At 41.6% G+C, this 21116-nt stretch overlaps 1 protein-coding gene across 1 annotated transcript in view; it reads left to right on the top strand.

Moving 5' to 3' along the window:
• Window positions 1-21116, top strand: part of ACSL6 (acyl-CoA synthetase long chain family member 6) — a 127678-nt gene that overhangs the window by 61262 nt on the left and 45300 nt on the right. Inside the window, exons 2-3 of the mRNA XM_042447514.1 lie at window positions 10111-10331; window positions 19251-19365. Of these exons, the coding sequence (XP_042303448.1) occupies window positions 10111-10331; window positions 19251-19365 (336 nt within the window). The remainder of the gene's footprint in view (window positions 1-10110; window positions 10332-19250; window positions 19366-21116) is intronic.

Here is a 21116-nt window from a genome sequence, read left to right as displayed (position 1 = left end):
TTATTTTGCCCCTGTGTATTTTTTCTAACTTTGACTGCCAGGGCTAAATGCTCTGGAATTCTGGTGTCTGTGAGGCATTTGGCCTTCTCTGTCAGAGAGCTCTGATGCCACAATAAACTACAATTCCCAGGATTCCATAGCACTGAGCCCTGGCAGTCAAAGCAGTATGTTTTGGACACAGATATCCTCCTCCTTTTGTGAGTTAATGAATGAATCCAGTCCCTATCCTTTATATCTCTCTCACACACTGCAGGAGTAATAACCCCCTTTGAGACTGCTTTAACTTAATGCTAGGGAATCCTGGGAATGCTAGTGTTTGGGAGACATTGAGACTTCTCTGTCAGAGGCTCTGAGGCCACAATAGACTACAATTCCCAGGATTCCCCAGCACTGAGCAGTCTCAAACTGGACCATTTCCTCAGTGTGGATGCACCTGGGGAGGAATTCTGGGCACTGCAGTTCAACTACGTTTGGAGGGTTATGTGACTCCCTGTCAGAGATAGCTATGGGGCCACAGTGTACTACAATTCCCAGCATTCCTCAGCACTAACCCAGGACAGTTAAGTCACTCTCGAACTGGATTATTTCCTCAGTGTGGATGCAGCTTTGGTGAGGAACTCTGGGCATTTCAGTCCAGCATTGTTTTATTTCTGCAGTGTATTTTGGACCAGAGACAAGGTGACCAGGCATCCTCCTCCTTTTCCAGGACATGTCCTCTTCTGTCAAATTTCAAAATGTCCTCCATTTTGATCATGCCCAAGAAACATGTATTTATATTAACATTTTTTAAAAAGCATCAATTTTTTCCGTGTGTCCTCCATTTATAAAAACCGTGTCCTACATTTGTCCTGGTTTGGAGGTCCTGACTTATGGCAACCCTAGTCCCATCCCCATTTAACCCAGATCACGATCCGGATTTAAGCGTAGTAGGAACAGGGCCCACATGCTAAGGCATCTTGCCCAGAAAAGGGATACAAACAATGTAAACAGCAATTGGCACATGTCTCTACGTCCTCTAGGGCACACTGCAGCCTCCTTCAAGGCGTGAGCACCTACTCTAAAAAAAGAGAAGCATTAACCACCCCATGGACCCACCCAGTCAACCCATTTCTGTGAGATCTTATCAGCCAAGAGAGGCAAGAATCAAGCTTACATGTGGCTGGAAAGACTGGACCAGTTCAAGTATCTTGTCCATATCATCTGGCCCTAACAACTGAAAATGATCTCAAGAAAATTAAACAGATGGAACCCCCATACATTGTGGTAATTGTAGCATTCGGTTCTGAACTAATACAAGTAACTTTTGCCTCAAAATGCCTAGCAAATTTGTTATAGCTTATGAGCAAGACCTCCACGGCTAGTTTCTTTGTACTTCATACCAATAGGTGCTTCACCACTTGGAACAGCCCCACTGTATGGCAAACAGAGGATGTGATGAAATAGGCAAATATTTTTTTGCCAGCCTCACTGCTTTATAACAGGCATAATGGAGAGTCCTCATTGATCTCTGCTTGTATTCACTCTGAGACCTAGGCTACCTGCACTCTATCTATCACCTATTAGGTATGCATTTTCTCCAGCAACAAATGGATACATGAACTGGCAAAAACTTGTTACCTGATGCAGCTGGGTGATTTAAAAGTTTGATCACAAAACATTTCAGAACACTTTGGTGTATCTTCAAGTAAACTTCTTGCCAGCACAGTTGTAACAGATATTTTGAAAGTGTGATTACAGGATTATCTGACGCAGTTTTGTTCAAAAACATCACAGTGGTTGTCTCTGAATTCAGAGGGATGCTGTCATGGCAACGGGGTGTTACTTAGCAGGCTTCCATGCTGCTGAGCCAAATAGGGGAGGGTTTTGAACATAGGCAGCCAAAGCTGGGGTTATGACTGCCTACAGAGACTGCAGATCAGTAGATTGCTAAAGAAGTCTGATCCCCTAGATAACAGTGGTGGCAGTGGTACAAGGAAGGGTCTTTGCATTAGACAGCAGTGATTCAAGGGAATTGGACTGGAGACCATTGTAGAGGAATAGAAAGCTGAAACACAAACACAGTATGGTCAGGACAGATGCATGAAGAGCCAAGACAGGATGAAGAAACTTTGAAGCAAGGCATACAAAAAGAAGTGTGGAATCTGAGAGTTAAGACTTACTAGGGTGCCGTGCAGGGGACAGAAGGTCTTGTAATGATGTTGGCTTTTGTATTGACATCCAGCGTTAAAGTCCATGATGACTCTGTAAAAGTCCAGCTTCACAATTGCCAGTCTTACTCAGCTGGGCTCCACAAATATACTAGGATTATTAAGACAAACAGACAGCACTGTTGTCTTTTTTAAAAAAAATCTTTATTGCTGAAAAATGTACTATAGTAACCTATGATTAGGATTTTGTTGTTTTTCAAAGAAACGACAGTCTTTTTCTGATAATGTGTGTTTTTATGACTAGCATATAATTTGAAAGAGAATATTTGTTCTTCAGTTGCTGTATTTTTACTAGATTGACAGGAAGAGGACCATCGCTCTAAATTAGAAATGAAAAACATGGTTGTACTTAATTCAGTTTGTACCTTTTCCCTATGGAGCACAGATCAGGCTTTGCTGGAGGTGGAAATGGAATCTTTGTATGGACAAACTGCCCTCTGCATTCCACCCAATTATCACCATAGCAGCCTTTTGGAGGAGAAAAATCCCACCCAGAGTTTCAGTCATGCTTCTTCCCAGAATGCCATACCCTCCAACTGTCCCAATTTGGCAGAGACAATCTGATTAATCCTGCCCTGCTTTTTCAGCTGCGTTTAAAATCCCCCATTTCTCTCTCCTCCTCTCACCTGACCCCTTTGTCTTCAACTTACTTCAGTTGACAGAAACTGAGCTCAAAGTGCAAAACTAGTTTGTACTTTGTATGGGGCGAGGATGGGGGACAGAATCTTGCCCTTTCCAGTAGCTTCTGGCAAAAGCAAGCTAAGGCAGCTTCTCCTAACTTCTGTGTGCTTTCTCTTGAATAATTTTTGCCATCTTAACCACACTCTGATGTTACTTGGCCATAAGAAGCAAATGTGTCCCGGTTCCAGTTATGAAATATTGGAGGATATGGAATGTGTAGTTTGTTTGACCCAACTGCCTATAAACTTTTCACAGTTTTATGCTGGCTAGTCTACAAAAGAGAACAGAAGACTAATTTCCTTTTTCTGTGTAGCCAATGGACATGGTGTTTCTGGCTGCAGGACAGGTTAAGGCCTGACACGACGAATGTGCGTTCCTCCAGATGCAGGACTGTAGTTCCCATAATCTCTCCCCATTAACTACAGTGTTTACTGCTCACGTGAGTTTCATCTGACAGTACCTGGAGTGTCACACCTACACTGCCATTGGCCTGGCAATTGCTAGCTTGCTGCCAAACTATAGGCAATTAAGGGCAAGCACTAAGGAGTTTATCAGACAAGGGAAATTGGAAGTATAATCCAATAGCAATCCGAATGCAATCATGGGGTTTCACGTTATTGCGTGATAGACTACCACACATAATTTCGGGCAACGGCAAGCTATTTTCAGGCAATGGGAAGTCAGTTCGAACACAATTCAAATTCACATAAATTTGCTGAACTAGCAAATTCACGTGAATGCGTTCTGGCCCCACTTTGTTTTCATTCAAAATTAAGAGAAATTCCTCCTGTGTGATAAACTCATAGGACTGAGTTCAGTATTTCTTTTCTCTCTTTCAAGGAACTCTGATGAATCTAATTGGAGGTTACACATGTCGCAAATCCAGCACATGTAGGGTTACCATACGTCAGGACCTCCAAATCAGGACAAATATAGGACAAAATTTTCAAATGTAGGACATGTTTTTGTGTCCTACATTTGAATAGGAGCCTCGCTGAGGGGAGGCTTTCCCTCCCGGCCTGGGCCCCGGCCCCGGCCTCGCTGCAGCAGCGGCGGCAGAGCCCAAGCGGGGAGGGAATCCTTCCTTCAGGGAGGCTTTCCCTCCTGGCCTGAGACCCGGCCTCGCTGCAGCAGCGGCAGCAGAGGCAGAGCCCAAGCGGGGAGGGAATCCTCTCTTCAGGGAGGCTTTCCCTCCCAGCCTGGGCCCCGGCTTCGCTGCGGTGGCGGCGGAGCCCAAGCGGGGAGGGAATCCTCCCTTTAGGGAGGCTTTCCCTCGCGGCCTGGGCCCCGGCCTCGCTGCGGCGGCGACAGAGCACTAACGGGGAGGGAATCCTCCCCTCAGCTCGGGGGTGGGGGAAATCCCGGGGGTGGGGGCAAACCAGGGTGGGACCTTGCGGACCCGCCCAAAACTGGGAAAGTCCCGCCCACAGGCGGGATATGGCAACCCTAGTCACATGTAGCACACTTTTCCTGAAATGTAGGGTTTGAAAAATTTCTGGAACCTCTAAAATCCTCATCTTTGATATCTAAGGTTTTGTTTCCTATTATGATTCAAAGCAAAAGCCAGACTGAAAGCACGGATGCAAGAAAGTGGGATTAAACAACCTGATTCTCTGTCCTATGTCTACCTATTATACAGCAGTCTGCACCTCAACAAAATGGAGGATGTGAGTTGTGTTTTGGGAGCCTATATATGGGGGGCTCTGTGTGCATAGGCTCCTGTACAAATGTCAGCTTTAAGTGTCTTAAGATTGGATCTGTACAGTGAATACAGTCTCGGCAGGGACAGACCACAGTTTAAGGGCAAACCACATACTGTGTGGGAAGAAGGTTATGAATCCACTGCATCTTGTTAGAAAAGGGAGGGGGCTCATTTATCAGGTGACAGAAAAGAACACTGTCTAAAACTCTGGCAAGCTGTTGCCAGCCTCTTGAGTATAGGACTGGATCAATCAGCTTCATATATAGTCCCTCCCTAGATTCATATTTTTAGGAAAGAAGATCTCTACACAAGACAGGTATGGATCATTGCATTAGTGTGGTTGGGTATGCAACACCTTTGTTCAGCACTTCTATTTTGTGTGATGTAGTGCTGCAGAGTGAGTTACAGAGCTATATCAAGGATAGTTAACAATAACAATAACAAATTCCCCACCCACTAGGCTTTCAATCTGAGCTAGGAGGCCCTTTGCTTAGGTTAGAGTAAAACAGAACCTTTGGCCCTGGGTTGGGTAATTTCAGACTGAAAGTGAAAGTACTGGATTTGTGATTGCAGACATCCTAAGAGTAATAATTTTTACCCAGAGAAAACAAGCCTGCCAAGAAGACGACAAGACAGTATGGTATAGTTTTTAAGAGTGCTGGACTAAGATTTGGGGGGAAACTGAGTTGTCCTCACAGCTTTACAAAGCTCAGTGGGTGACTCTGGGCCAATTGCTCTCTCTCAGCCCAACCTATCTTACTGAGGATATACAGATAGGTTCAACATAGTAGGGAGGAGATGTACCTCAAGCTCACTGGCTCCCCAGTGAGGAAGGGTGGGATAGAAACATAATTGATCTCAACCAACATTCAGCTAGTTTTTCATCAGCACTAGCCTGGTGGTCCCCTCCATGGAAGACTATCACAGGATGAGTCAGATACTTGTGTGTTTCTTGCCAGTGCATTTCATGTCCTTCAGCTCTCCAGATTTGGGAGGGAACATTCCCAATTAATCTTCTGTCACCCCACTTTTTCACCTGTTTTTAAAATGTTGCTGTTTATCTCTTCCTCCTCCCACTTTCCTCCTTTCCCTTAAGCTCACATCAGTTGCTGCAAACTGAGTTCTAAGTACAAAAGTTTAAACTCAGTTATTGCAGTGGTGATGGGGGGGGAGGAGAAGAGAAGGCAGAATCTTGCCTTTCACAGTAGGCTTGGACCCATGTATCCAAGTTTTCATATATGAAATGCTGAAAGGTATGGCACTTTACTTGTGTCCTTTCTTAAGTAATATAATGCCATGCTGCTGTTCACCAGAATGCCTCGTAGTGGTGATACTGTAGCAACCATGTATAGTATAGCCCTCTGCTAGAGTGTCTGCATAAAATATCTCCAAAGTCTGAGTAATGGTTGCATCCTACCTAATGCCTCTTGAGGTCACTTTATACTGGCATATTCTTCACTTTACCATACTATAAACATCCCACATTTATATGCCTTTTGGCAGGAAATAAAGCTGGAGCTTTATAAAAAATGTCTTGCTTATAAACTCTTCAGGGATGTTCACAGTGGAGCCTAGTAATACATAAATCCTGGAGTCATGGGACCTATAAACAGTTGTACATGTGCTGATTACCTCTAGTCTCGACTTCTGCAACACACTCTACATGGGGCAACCATTGTACAATGTTCAGAAGCTTCAACTAGTGCAAAACATGGCAGCCAGATTGGTTGCAGGAAAATCTAGGTTCAACCGAATTATACCTATCTTAAAGTCTTTACACTGGCTGCCTGTCAGCTTCTGGGCACACTACAAGGTGTTGGTTATTACCTATAAAGCCCTACATGGCTTGGGTCCAGCTTGCTTGAAGGAATGCCTCCTCCCATATAATCCTTCCCGCACACTCAGGTCCTCCAGGAGGAACTTACTGCAGTCAGGAAAAACTAGACTGGTGGTGACTTCCCGGAGGGCCTTTTCAGCTACCACTCCAAAAATCTGGAATGACCTGCCAGAGGAGGTTCGTCAAATCACAGCTCTTGACGCTTTTAAAAAGGCAATAAAAACGACCCTCTTCTGGCAGGTTTTTCCAGACTAACCTTTCCCAAAACAGAATCAACCGCCCATGTTAATCAGCCCCCCCATCATTATTGCCCATTATTGTCATATTGCTATCACTTCTTGCTGAGCTGTTTTAACTGAATTCCAGTTAAATGTTTTTATTGTTATTATTTTGTAGGGAGGGAGGGTAGAAGGGTGGAGGCTTTCAGGGACTGCTTCCTTATTTATTTATTTTTGTGTCTGCCAGGGTGGTAGAGATTTTAAGCATTCTCGGGATACATATTTTAAAAAGCAAAATTAAAAATGCCATGTTTTAAACTTTCATATATCAATTATTTTCATGACTGTAGAATTTAATATTACTTTGAAAAGTGATGTTTGCTTTGAGGATATGCTACTTTAATTATATTTAAAAGGTGAACTATAAAGTAATATTAACATAAATATTAATTTTCTCTTTTCGGAGGCAGCTATTAAACAGGTTTAGCATTTTTTCTTATAGCATGACCAGTGAAGCATTAGGTCAGTGGTTCTTAACTTTTTCTATACCCTGCAGCCCTAAGAAATGTTTGATTAATGTTCACACTCCCATACAAATGTAATATCATCTGAAGATAATTGCTAATTGTTGAACCACAAATTGAACCACGTACAATACTGCAGGTGAACAAATTGAACTTAAAAAAATAAGCTTTGAACTCAGTGGATAAAATGCAAAACTAAATTGATAAACTAAATTCTCATTTATTCAGAAAAATTATATATATTAAAATATATTCCAACTGTGAACATAAAACTCAGTGATGCTTTTGCCTCTGCTTCTTATTCCTGATTTTTGTCAAAATAGAACTTTCTTGCTGACTGCAATCCACAGATCTGTCTGTGGATTCCCACAATTCCTAGATTTTGTCTTGATTGACAAAAGTGAACAGAATCCAGATTCACTCAAATATAATTGTTGTGCCACCTAAAATTCCATTTCGCACAGCTGGAGGTACAGACACCTCAAACTGGGAACCCTTCATTAGGAGAGGCCATGTGGTAGGAGAAGCATTAGCTACTCTAGATGAAACAATCTTGAGTGGGCCAGTATAATACTTTGGTTACAGGGATTGGCTTTACAGCGATGAATGTTCCATCTCAACCAAGCTTGGGAAATATTGTGAAGCACAATGCTTCTCTGGGCTACTCTGGGCACACCAACTGCTAATACAGTATATAGTGCAACAGCTTGCACAGTCAGTTTTGCTTTATGACACCACCACGGTGGTAGTAAATTCATCAGAGCTAAGGAAAGGAAAAGCAGAAGGGCAAACTGCCCAGGTCCAGATCCCTAGAGTGCCAGGGCCTCTGGGTGTCTGAACAGTGGGGAGGGATGGGGGGGGGGGGGAGAAATGTTACAAAATACATTTTGTATCTCAGTAGACAAGAGAGGTGCTATAATATCTTTTGCTAAATTACAACAAATCCTGGTCTTGTATAAGCATCAGTACAGTATTTGTTAGTATGAGTCAGACATGACAAAGCACACTGTACACCTTTAGACCAAAACTTCTATATCCTAATTGAAATACTTGCTACTAGAAAATCTTGCAAAGCATTGTTAAATGTGTTGTAGTACACATATAGACTGATCATCAGTCAGAAGCAATGTCTTTTTATTCAAATAGATGAATTACACCCAAGCCAGACTGAGGACTTGGATGATGCCTTCCTAGAATAGATGACCACACATAGTAATGGGGAATTTCAACTATCCTGATAATAGAGGGAAGTCAAGCTCTGCCAAGAATTTAAGGTTCAACAAATTCCTCACTTGCATTGTAGACAATTCATTGTCCAGAAGGAAGAAGGGGCAACTAGGATATCAGCTATTTTAGATCTGATCCTAACCATTAGTGATGATCTTGTTAATGGGGTGGCAAGATCCTTAGGTGGGAGTAACCATGTTCTCCTGGAGTTTGTTATACAGTGGAAAGGAGGAGGCAAGCGTAGTCAGATACACATTCTAAATTTTTACAATGTTAGGGAAACTTAGGGAAATACTGGGGATGATCTTATGGTCAGGAATACTACAAGAAAAGAGGGTCAGTGATGGATGGAAGTTTCTTAAAAGTGAAATATTGAAGGCACAATTTCAAACAGTTTCAATGAATGTGTCAGAATGGTGCCAGAAACCAGAATGGATGTCTAAAGAACTTTCAACTATCACAAGGGACATGTACAAGAAATGGAAAAGGGGGGAAATCAACAAAGAAGAATTCAAACAAATAACCAGCATGTGTAGGAGAAAGTCAGAAAAGCTAAAGCCCCAGAGCAAGTTCACACTTGCTAGAGAAGTTAAAAACAATAAAAGGGGCTTTTTATTATATCCATAGTTAAAGGAAGAATAAGGAAATTGTAGGGCCACTGTGTGGAGAAGATCGCAAAATGCTAACAGGGGACAGAGAAAAGACAGGACTACTCAACACTTTTTTTGGTTTAGTCTTCTCCCCTAAAGAGAACAGTGCTCAACCTGGGAAAAGTGAAGCAGATGATGCAGCAGGCAAAATGTAGCACAGAACAGGTACTGAGGTAGTACAGGAATATCTTGCTGCTCTAAGTGGAATCAAGTCTCCAGGGCCAGATGAACTTAATCCAAGGGTATTAAAAGAACTGGAAGAAGTAATCTGAAAACTACTGTCAATAATCTTTGAGAATCATGAGTCCTACACAGTTCAGGTCCAGATTATATGAAGGACCATATGAGCCTGCCTATCTCTTGAGGTCCCCTGGAGGGTCTTCTTTCTGTCCCACCACCCTAACAGGTTCATTTGATGGGAACTTGGGAAAGGGCCTTCTCAATGGATGCTTCCAGCTCTGCCGTTCCCTTCACAAAGGGCTCCCAAGCTCTGACGTTCCCTTCAGTCTCTTCAAACTGGCACCCTATTTGCTATATCCCCACAGGCAAGTTAAGATAGGTTAAGGCATTTGAAGACAGACTGCCCAAGAAGACAGGGACTTGCAGAATTGTGCTGTACTGTCTGTGTTTTGTTTTTTAACTGATTTTAATTTTATGGAAAGTTTAATTCTATTTTTAACTTTTGCATTTGGTATATTGTTTCTTTCTTAACTGTTGTAAGCTGCCTTGAGACCCAAATCAGAGTAAAAGGTGGAATATAAATAAATACAAATATCAGCATCAGCATCTTTATCATCATCATGCTTTTGCCCCTAGGAGTCAGAGACCTTGAAATTTATTCAGGGTGCCATGGTAAAAATAACGTAGATAATCCCTATAACTTTTGTTTCAGTCTGTTTCAGTGCTTTTAATTCAGTTCTCAGGTCTGGACATTTTAATTGTTTTCCCACAAATATTAATCATTGTGGCATAATTATAAGAAATGTAATTTGTCAGTTAGTGTAATAGTATGCCTAAGTTCCACTCTTTTGTATTCCTAATTATTTTTTCTCTGTATTCTGCAGAAGTTGCCATTTCCATCTTTGAAAAGATGCAAGCACAAGAGATCCTACGGAACCTGAGACTTCCAGAGTTTGAAGACTTAAGTCAGTATTTCCGAAGTTTGCCCACTACTACCTTGGTAGGCATTGGTGCCTTTGCAGCTGTTGTTGCGTATTGGCTGGCTAGCCGTCCCAAAGCGGTGAAACCACCATGTGACCTCCAAATGCAATCAGAAGAAGTTGAGGTGAGATTAATGCTCTTTACAATAAGCAGAATTGCATTTTATGACAAATAATATACTTTTTTAAAAAAGAAAAGAACTGGCCTTTTTCATTCATCAGTTATGCCATTCTTACTACATTGATCTTTTACAATAGATAGGCAATCATATAAAAATTATGACAGTATAATGTATCTTATAGAGCCTAGCTCAGAGTAATTTGTATGCTTTTTGTCTGGATCCTAATGGTGAGCAACAAGCTGTTTTCCAAAGCTGAAGGTATATACTTAAGTATTTGGTGCCAGCGGGTGGGGAAAAGACCAGAGTGAATAACACTAGATGTTTTATAAGGGGTAGTTTTTTCAATTGTGATTGCAGTGTAGAATAATATTAGCCTGGTAACACATGCATGGATATTATCATATGCTAGCACCATAAACACCCATAGGATTGGGGAAACTTAAAGCTTAAGTTAGGGTGTGGTACAAATTGTTAATATGCTCTTTGGTGGTGGGTGAGAATTAATAGCAGGCCCAAATTGACTTTGGGAAGGGGTCATCTTACAGGGAAATGACTCCTGGCTTCTTTATTAGGATGTGAATCAAGACAAGCATTGGAAACTAGTTCATAAAGAACTGCCACCTGTGCCCCTCATTAATTGCTCATTAGTGGCTACCACATTGTCTGTTTCTGTATGTTTTGGAGTGAAAGGGTCTTAGCATCACTGAATGTTAATTGCTCTGGTATCTTAAACATTTCTATGAATAAGTAACATGTATTTTCAAAAATAACACATGGAATTGAATTCTGATTCAGTAAAACTTAAGTATTTTTGGTGTATTCCTTTACAAATTTTCTGTATTATCTACAGAAAATGTTTACATTGTCCTAGATAGGAATGGAAATGTTTGAATTCTGGTTTTCTCAAGAACATGAACGATGCAATAAAATCCCCTTGTGACTGTTCTTGTTTGTACTATGTTTTCTAATCCTTTGAGACATATTTGTAAAAGCATAGATAAAGCAAGTTAATTATACAGTTGAAATTGCTTTTATGGTAATCAAAACTCTCATTATTATTTTATTTAAAACATACATACTAAAACTTTGCTGTGGAAAAATGTACTTCCAACTTTGAATTTATTTAGTGTTATCCAAATATGACATTTTATGATGATCGCAAACAGACTTCATGGGCTTCGTAGATCTTAGAATTGATTGTAGCTTATAAAGAGGTACAGTATAGATGAGTATTTCAAATGGTATGTGTAGTTTACATTACAGCTGGTATTTTTTTTATCTTTCAAGAGAAATTATTAGTCATACAGCAAACCTAATAAAACCAAACAAAGAGGAGTTTAGGAAGGAAATTCTAATGAAAAGACCTGATTATTTTAAAAATAAATTATCTCTAAAATCTGTTAATAAGATCTGGTTTATTCAGGTCCACTGACGCAAATTAGTTGGTCACTGTGGTAATGTGGTAATGTAAATTTATTCGGTCTTTGACCAGTATAAAACAAAATCACAGCAAGCAACATAACTGTTAAGGGTTAAAATATAAACTTATGATAAACTATACTTAAAAATATCCAAACAAAACATCTACACAGTACAGTGGTACCTCGGGATACGAATTACCCAGCTTACGAATTTTTCGGGATACGAATAAATCCCATAGGGATTTATTGTTTCGGGTTACGAACGTTTTTTCGGGTTACGAAAAAACGCCGGCGCTGTTTTAAATCGAGCCGCGGCAGAGCCGCGGCTTTTTTTCCCATTAGCGCCTATGGGTTTTCGGCTTACGAAGGCTTTTCGGGTTACGAAATTAGCCGCGGAACGAATTAATTTCGTAACCCGAGGGAGCACTGTAATAGGATGCCCATTTGTCAGTTGAGGGCGCAATTTAAAAACAATATAACAAAATTTAGCCACCTTATGGGATACTGTAGAATCACAATTATCCAATAGGAGGCGTAGATAAAGAGTCAGTATTACCTGGAAATTTACTCAGTAATGGAATAATCAGTTGATGTCGAATATCTCTATAAAACTGACAATAAAGGAGAACATGCTCACTGGTTTCAACAGCACCCGAGCCACATGGGCAGAAACGAAATTCAAAAGGTGTTTTTTTAAATCTACCTTCCAAAACGGCCATAGGCAACACATTAAAACGTGCCAAAGTTAAAGCCCTTCTAAACTTAGGGAGGGTAACATGGAATAAGTATGGAGCTGGGGAGGGGACCAGAACTTGAACATAACATATTTTGAGAGGGAAGCGGAGTCCGTGTGTCTTTCTACATCGAGGATTTTTTGGTCACTGTGGAAACAGAATGATTGTCTAAGGACATTATCACACGGAGGCTAATTGGAGGCAAGTTGGTTAAATCCTATGCAAAAACGGTTTTTTAAAACCCACTTTTGAGTGTTGTTTTTCAGAAGCGTTGGCATCAATGAGAAATAACACGACATTAATCCAAATGTAAAGTCGACAAAACTCACTCATTTTTACTTTTGGGAAGTTCCCGAAAGTAAAAAGGAACAGGTTTTGTCGACTTTGCATTCGGATTAATGCCACATTATTATGATTCAATGACACAAATGTAGTCTGAAAAACTATGTGCTTTTGAGGATTATTTCTAGTTTCTTTTTGGATTAACCCTGAATGTTGTGTGAAAAACAACCTGCTTTTGCAGGGTTTTTTCCCACTTTAAATTAAATTAAATTAAATTAAGTTTCTGCATGGGATCTGTCCCATGTTATAAACCCCTAAGAAAGGTCTTTGGTCTTATCCTGCTAGGCTTTTTCTATTTCTTTAGAAGGATCAGCTATATCAAACCGGGGACTTCATTCAATTTACCTGGAGAAGCAGAATCATCTTTTTAAAAAATCCAGGCTGTTTAGTGGGATTGGTTTTAAGAGCTTTGACAGCCATCAGTGAAGAAGAAATGCTTGAGATACTGTTGTTAGATGTCAAAAAGCCTTCACAATCTGTATGTGGGAAAAAAATAGTTAACTGAAGAATGCGTGGGACATAATAGCACAGGAATGCAGGAAGCTGCCCTGTACTGAATCAGATCAGTGGTCCATCTAGCCTAGTATTGCCAACTGTGGCTGGCAGCAATAGTTTGCTAGGATTTTTAGACAGGGTCCTTTCCTACCTAGCAGGAGATACCAATGGTTTCCCATTCAAGTACTAAATAGGCCTGGCCTTGTTATGTTGCAGCTCTTACATTTTAATGGTCCTCAAATTGAGCAATTGTTAAGAAATAAATTCAGCTGTAGCTATGGCTGCAGCATTAGTTCAAATGCAATACCCTTCAATAGAGCACATCTTAACATGGTGCTTTGAATATAAACCTGTTATCTTAAGATCCCTAATGAGTGAAACAACTTCCCTTTTAATTATTGCATTTATCAGGTTTTTTCCCTTGCCCTATTATTATTATTATTATTATTATTATTATTATTAATATAGCGCTGTAGATTTGCACAGCGCTGTACATAAAACAATATATAAGAGTAAACCTGCCTATGGCGTACAATCTAAGAGATAATAGGATAATACATATAAAATACATAGCAATACAGGAAATGGTACGATAAACAGGCAACAAAAGAACATCAAATAGCAAATGATAATCACGCAATGCTTGGGAACACTTCTCTGAACAGGATGGTCTTCAACTCCGTTTTGAAGCTGGTTAAAGAAGTGATGACCCTTGCTCGCAGGGGAAGAAGGTTCCAGGAGTGAGGGGCAGCAAGTGAAAAGGGGCGAATCCTAGATGGGGCAGAGAAAATCCTGGGCTGGGACAGCCGACCCTGACTACCAGAGTGGAGGGCCTGAGTGGGAAGGTGAGGAGAAAGAAGATCTGATGGAAAGGGACATATCTCAGGTAAGTCCAACATTCCATTTCCCATCAGAGAAGGGGGCCGAGCATCCTGACTATGGAGAGCCATTCTCAACCTGAGGGCAGTCAACCGCTTTATACTCAAGAAAAAAATCAGGATTGAGACTCTCAAATCCATCTTGGAGAGCCTCCAGCCTGGTGGCTTTCTTTCATCTCTGGATTTGCAAGATGCTTATCTTCATATTCCAATTCATCCGTCCTCGCGGCGCTTCCTCCGATTCAAATATGGCAGATTCCATTTCCAGTACACATCTCCTCCTTTTGGACTGGCATCAGTCCCCAGGGTCTTCACCAAGGTCATGATAGCCTTAGTTGCCCACTTAAGGTCTCTGCGCCTCCACGTTTATCCTTACTTGGACGACCTACTGATTGAAGCCTCCTCCAGACATCAGGCGATACAAGACACCTTCACCACTCTCAAGATGTTGGAGACACACGGATTCCTGGTCAATCTGCAAAAGTGCTCTCCGAATCGGGATCAAAAGATCCTCCACCTGGGAGCCCTGATCGACACTCAAGCGGGTATAGTGTTCCTCCCCCAAGAACGGATCAGATCCATTCGGGAGGCGATACACAAGGTTTTGAGACTCGTAAGACCCAGCCTCCAGCTCCTGGCTCATCTCCAAGGCCTCATGATTGCGGCCATCGACTGCCTGCCTTGGGTGAGGTTTCATGCCAGACCTCTTCAATGGCGCCTCCTTCCTCACCAATGAGCCTTAGCACTCAAGAAGCCCAAAAAGATTCCTCTCACTACAGAAGTGCGTCAGTCATTCAGCTGGTGGATCTCCAAAGCGATCTCCAAGGGGAGACCCATCTGGGAACCACCAAAGATTCAGGTCACCATAGATGCCAGCCTACGAGGATGGGGAGCCTATTGTGGGGCTCAAATAGCTCAGGGAAAGTGGAGCCCAACAGAACAGTCCCACAACATCAATTGGCTGGAGCTGCGGGCTGTCCATCTGGCACTACAATCCTTCTGACACCTGATCCTACACAAGACGGTGCTGATCAGGACGGACAACATCACGGCGAAGGCCCACATCAACCGACAGGGCGGGACCGGGTCCAGATCCCTAATGAACGAGGCCAGGTTGCTCCTGACATGGGCCGAATCCAACCTGCTCTCCCTCGACGCCAAACATCTTCAGGGAAAACTCAACTCAAAGGCAGACTGGCTAAGCCGATCAGATATAGACCAGGTAGAGTGGAGCCTCAACCCAGAGGTGTTCCTCTACATCACGACAGAGTTGGGCCATCCAATATTAGACCTGTTCGCCTCTCCAATCAATGCCAAGACTTCAAGGTTCTTCTCCAGATTCCAGACAGAGGGAGCAGAAGATGTAGACGCCCTAAACTGCCATTGGCCAAGGGGTCTCCTATACGCATTTCCTACGGTGCCTCTACTGTCCAAGTTTCTGTCCAAGCTACGGTCAACCAGGTCGGAGGCCATCTTAGTGGCCCTGGCATGGCCCAGGTGTCCGTGGTTCTCAGAGATCCTCAGCCTCTCAACCCAGAGCCTACCTCTGCCCACCAGACCTACTGGCCCAGGGTCAGATTCATCACTCCGACCCAGCCTGGCTTCAGCTACGCGCCTGGAAATTGAGCACCACATGCTGAGCGGTTATGGATACTCCCCAGAGGTGATTGAATCCATATTGGCCTCCCGTCGTCAGTCAACACTCAAGATCTATGAATATACTTTTTAAAGCCTTCAAGAGGTGGTGTAAACTAAAGAAAAAAGACTTCATCCATGTATCTGTTTCCACAGGCCTTCAGTTCCTCCAGGACGGTATAGACCAAGGCCTTCGTCCTAACACCGTCAAGCAACAACTACCAGTCATAACATCTATACTTCCACACGAGGAGGCGGCTAAGATTTCCCACGACCCGCACATTGCAGGCTACTCAAGGAGGTGTCCAACAGGTCACCGCCAACCAAACACCACTTCCCCTCCTGGGACCTTCACAAAGTCCTCAAGGCATTAACCGTCCAGCCTTTTGAACCACTGAGAGAGGTTCCTCTCAAATTTCTCACATGGAAGACGCTAATTCTCACAGCACTCACATCAGCTCGACGTGTCTGTGAGATCGGCGCGGCGCCCTTTCTGTTCGTAAAGAATTATGTATAATCAGAGCTGACTCAATCCTTCTCAGGCCTGATCCGACCTTTATCCCCATGGTGAATTCGGTCTTCCATACATTCCCAGGACATCGTGCTTCCCTCCTTCTGCCCTCGCCCCTCCAAGGATCTAGAAAGGATCTGGCACACCCTCAATGTCCAGAGGGCCATCAAGATTTACCTCAAAAGGACCTCGGCCTTTAGGAAATCGGAAGCCCTCTTCGTATCTTTTCGACCAGGTGGATCAGGCAATGCTAGCCAGGTGGATCAGGCAATGCATTGCCGCATGCTATAAAGCTCTCAACCATGCCCCACCGCAGGGCATAACTGCTCACTCAACTAGGAGCGCAGCAACGTCAGCAGCTCTGGTGACTAACGCCCTCCTGGCCGAAATTTGTAGAGCAGCCACCTGGAAGTCACCATCTACATTTGTCAGACACTATAAATTAGATTCCTCTCAATCGGCAGAGGCAGCCTTCGGCCGGAGGGTGTTACAACAGATTGTCCCTAACTCGCCCTCCATGCCAGCCGGCCCACCCTAAAAGGATTTGGTGGCTTTTATAAATCCCAAAGTCAGGATGCTCAGCCCCCTCCTCTGATGGGAAATGGAACATTGGACTTACCTGAGATACGTCCCTTTCCATCAGAGAAGGTCCGAGCATCCTCCCCACCCTGTATTTTTTCTTTGCCTACTGGCACGGGTGGGCAAAATCTAGTCCTTTATCTCGGTTGATCTGTGCTAGTCATCGACTGAGGTTCTAGGGTGGGGGCGCCATGGGGGCGGGGCCAGGCCCCTAGTCTTTTGTCTTTCTTCTCTGCCTATCAGGAGTCGAAATGGGACAATTCCAACAATAAAATACATGTGTTCCTTACCTAAATCCTAGACAACTTAAATCCAGTCTTTAGCCGTTTCATTTAAACAGCAAAAGCCTAAACAACCAAACTTCTCCCAGTTTTCTTTTTTAAAAGAAACTAGAAGTAATGTGTAGGTCCAGCAGGCTTCCCCATCAAGTAAATTATGCTGATCATATAAATTTCCTTGGGATACATGGATGAGTTTATATACCCAGTATCATTTGTTTATTTACATTGATTAAATAAAATAGTAAGACCAGTCACTCAAAGGCAAACTATTAAAGCAGGCATCTGTTTTTAGGAGATTCAGGTCCAAAACACACTGCAATAATCCATTTTGAGACTGCTTTAACTGCCCTGGCTCAGTGCTAGGGAATCCTAGGAATTGTAGTTTATTGTGACACCAGAGTGCTCTGTCAGAGAAAGCTAAATGCCTCACAAAACTACAGTTCCCAGAATTGCCTAGCATTGAGCCAGGGCAGTTAAAGTGGTCTCAAAGTGGATTTCTGCAGTGTGTTTTAGACCCCATACATAAAGAGACTATATGATGTATGTTTTTCCTCAAAAGAAACAAGTTTGGGCCCAGTGGAGAGATAATTGCTTGCAAACCGTTTCTATTTATGTGTAAGATCACAGAACATTTCAAACTTGCAATTTTGCTATATTGATTTTTCTGAACACTTTGTTTTGTACCTTGTGTTTTGAAAGTATTCTCATTGCTAGCCACAGAAATGCTTCTTGCAGATACTCATATGGAATTAAATCTATTTTTCATGAGTCTTGCTGCATCATTCATTTTGACACAAACCAAGTCAATGATGAGAGCCAAAGGTTGCCCTCTATGCAGCTGCATACTTCAACCTTCAGTTACATTACTGCTAACCTTGACAATATCTCTTTATAGAACTGAACAATTCTACAAGATAAACTATGAAGATTTGTCAACTCTGTTCTAATCTAGTGGATATGTTTTAAAGGCCTCCTTATTTTATAAATCAAAGATCAAAATTTAAGTCTCCATTTGCCCAAACCTTTCTCTTTCAGGAAAATATCATACACAGACACAAACAATTAGAACAGTTTATTACTGGATTTTTCAGTTTGGGAAGTAAGGGAAAACAGATGGTCATGTCCTTGGCAAATTGTCATATAGCAAGTGTATGTGTGCCTTTAAGGGTGCAAATGTGTACTCACATACCCAGCACTAAGTCCATTGAGCTCAGTGGGACGTATTTCTGAGCAGACCTTCATAACAGTGTGCTGGACTCTATTACCTGTTGATGCATTTGTATCTCATCCATACTTTTAAGTTTGGAAGTGAGTTGTGTGTTGTTTATCTGGGAAGCTGACAAATGTATTTTAATGTTACAGATCCCTTTTGATTGTCTACTTCCTGATATGAATATAGGAACTATGACTAACAAATGATAGCTGGTTGTTTACATAATGCCAACTGTCATAATAGTGTTTTCAAGTATAGCTTTCCTCAAAAGTAGTAGTCTACATACCAGTGCCAGTATGCAAGTCCTCAATAGCCAGGAAACAACCTCACAATAGCCAAGAAATTATGAAAATATGTTCTCTGCACATGGGGAGGAATTGCTCAATCCCCTTATCAGATACTTTGAGAAGTTCTACTTTAATGTAAGACAAACATAAGACCAGATCCTTGCCCCTATGGAATATACAGTATGCATTTTGACATTGGACAGACATGAAAGAGATGGAAAAAAACAGGGCAGCTAGCAGTGAATCTGAGAAATTAAATTATATCCAAGCAGGTTTCAGTTTAGTTTGTATGAGGATTAAGATGGTTTAGCATAGCTTTATTACATTGTCATTGACTTTGCTATTTGATCCCTTTTATAATTGTGACCAACAAGAACAAAACTCCAAAGACCATGCTCCAAGGAAGTCTATCTTACAAATACATTTGTATGTACAGCGCTGTGTACATTTACAGTGCTATAAAATAATTAATAATAATAATAATAATAATAATAATAATAATAATAATAATAAATTTTTGATTTGCTTGTGTGTTTTATTTGGTAGGGCTGGAATGGTGCACGGAGATCAGTAATTGGTGACAGCTCACAACTGCTAACTCACTACTATGATGATGCAAGGACCATGTATGAGGTTTTTAGAAGGGGTTTTAATATATCTGGTAAGTACATGGAAGTTTTAATGTGGAGACACATAAAGTGATGTTAATCTTATTGCTGAAATTTCTCAAAGACAAATAGGAGGCTGATTTTGGTTTGGTTTCTACAGTGTAAGAATGCAGCTATGGGTTTGGGGTGTTTTTTGTTTGATTTGGGGGGGGTTTGTGCTAAAATGGTTTTAGGAAGGTCAGTAGACAGTTCAGCTTTGTTGTTGTTATTGGCCATGATTTTAGGACAATCCCCCATAGGGGGACAGGTCCATGAAAATAGTGTCCTTAGGTAGCTCTGTGTCTAGAAAATTCAGTAGTGATCCAAAGTGGAAAAGGCATTACTGTAGAATGAAGAAAGTTAAGGGAGCATATGTTTATGGAAAATATTTTGGAAATAACTCTTGTGGAGAGTATTGCCACAACACCTCTTTCCCTTATGTTCAGATCTCCCTATTAGCAGTACTCTTGAAGTCTTCCACAATTGATTGATTATTTACAGAATGTATATTCCAGTCAATACCTAAATGATTTCTGGGTAGGTTTTCTCTCTGAGAAATCCATTATATAAAAAGACAAAGTGCAATAATGAAGTTGAACAATTAAATATAAAGATCACGGGTTGCAAAAGTTAGATGAGTATAACAAACTCATGGCATAATCAAAAACTTCAGATCTTAAGCTCTCTAAAAATGTCAACAGCTCTATAAGTTATCAGAGCTGTTAACATACTAGTTTAAAAGTTTGTGGAATTAAAAAGTCCATATCCTGTCTATGAAAGACTGAAATATATACACCAGGGGAGACTTTACAATTCCATATTTGGCATGTCACCACTAAAAAGGCCATTTCTCTGGTTGCTACTCCCTGTATCTCATTTGATAAGGGCACCCAAAGAATATACTGTATCTTCAGCAGGTGTATGGGAGAAGGCAACTCTGGCAACCACATCCTGCTTTAGCAAAATGCTTTGTTTGAACAGACATCCACTGGGATTCAGATTTAGTAATAAAGGGAGGAAATGCAGCACTGAAATAAGAAAAGAGCACTGAATAAAAGGAAAGAAAGATGGAGGAGGGGAGGTAGTTAGTCATTCAGGGAGTATAGCAACTTGGGCTCTTTAGTAGGTAAATGTTTGAAATAGTTCAAGTTTGACCTACTTAAATATAATACCTCGTTTTTCCATGCTGACCATGGACGTAGTCAGTTTTCAGCTGACCTACATTTCAGGAAATGGGCTCATAGGACTTACTGGTTGAAGCTGGTGTTGTGTAAAAGCCCCCTGTAGCGACTATGTGGAAGGAACCTGCGCTGGATGTGATGATCACCAGTTGGAAACAAAACCAACCTGCTGGAATTGCTTCACTAATAGAAGAGGCTTGGAGAAGCTTTATTTGTTTCTAATTCCATTCTTAGCACCACAGTGACAAGCACTATTTCCATTACAACTTGGGTGAAATGGAGAAAACTGAATAGAGCCCATCGCCTCCACTGTGTTCAAATCACCAAAAAGAACCTTAATGACACACTCAACTTTCTTAACTTCCTTAATGACAACCTGAAGAATCAAAGAAACTTACTTGGTGATGTGGACATTTAACTTCTAGCACCATCACTTCTATGATTGAAATAGTGAGTAAATCAGCCCCAAATATAAATGAACTCAGAAGTGAAGTGGAAGACAGTGTTTCCACCCTCAATTTTATAATAATTATACATTGTAGCAAGAAAGGACAGTAAACAGAAATTAAAATATGTCAGTGTAT

This window comes from Sceloporus undulatus, chromosome 2, assembly GCF_019175285.1.
Source record: "Sceloporus undulatus isolate JIND9_A2432 ecotype Alabama chromosome 2, SceUnd_v1.1, whole genome shotgun sequence".
NCBI lineage: Eukaryota > Metazoa > Chordata > Lepidosauria > Squamata > Phrynosomatidae > Sceloporus > Sceloporus undulatus.
The sequence above is the reverse complement of the archived record's forward strand: the minus strand, read 5'-3'. Positions and strand labels throughout refer to the sequence as shown.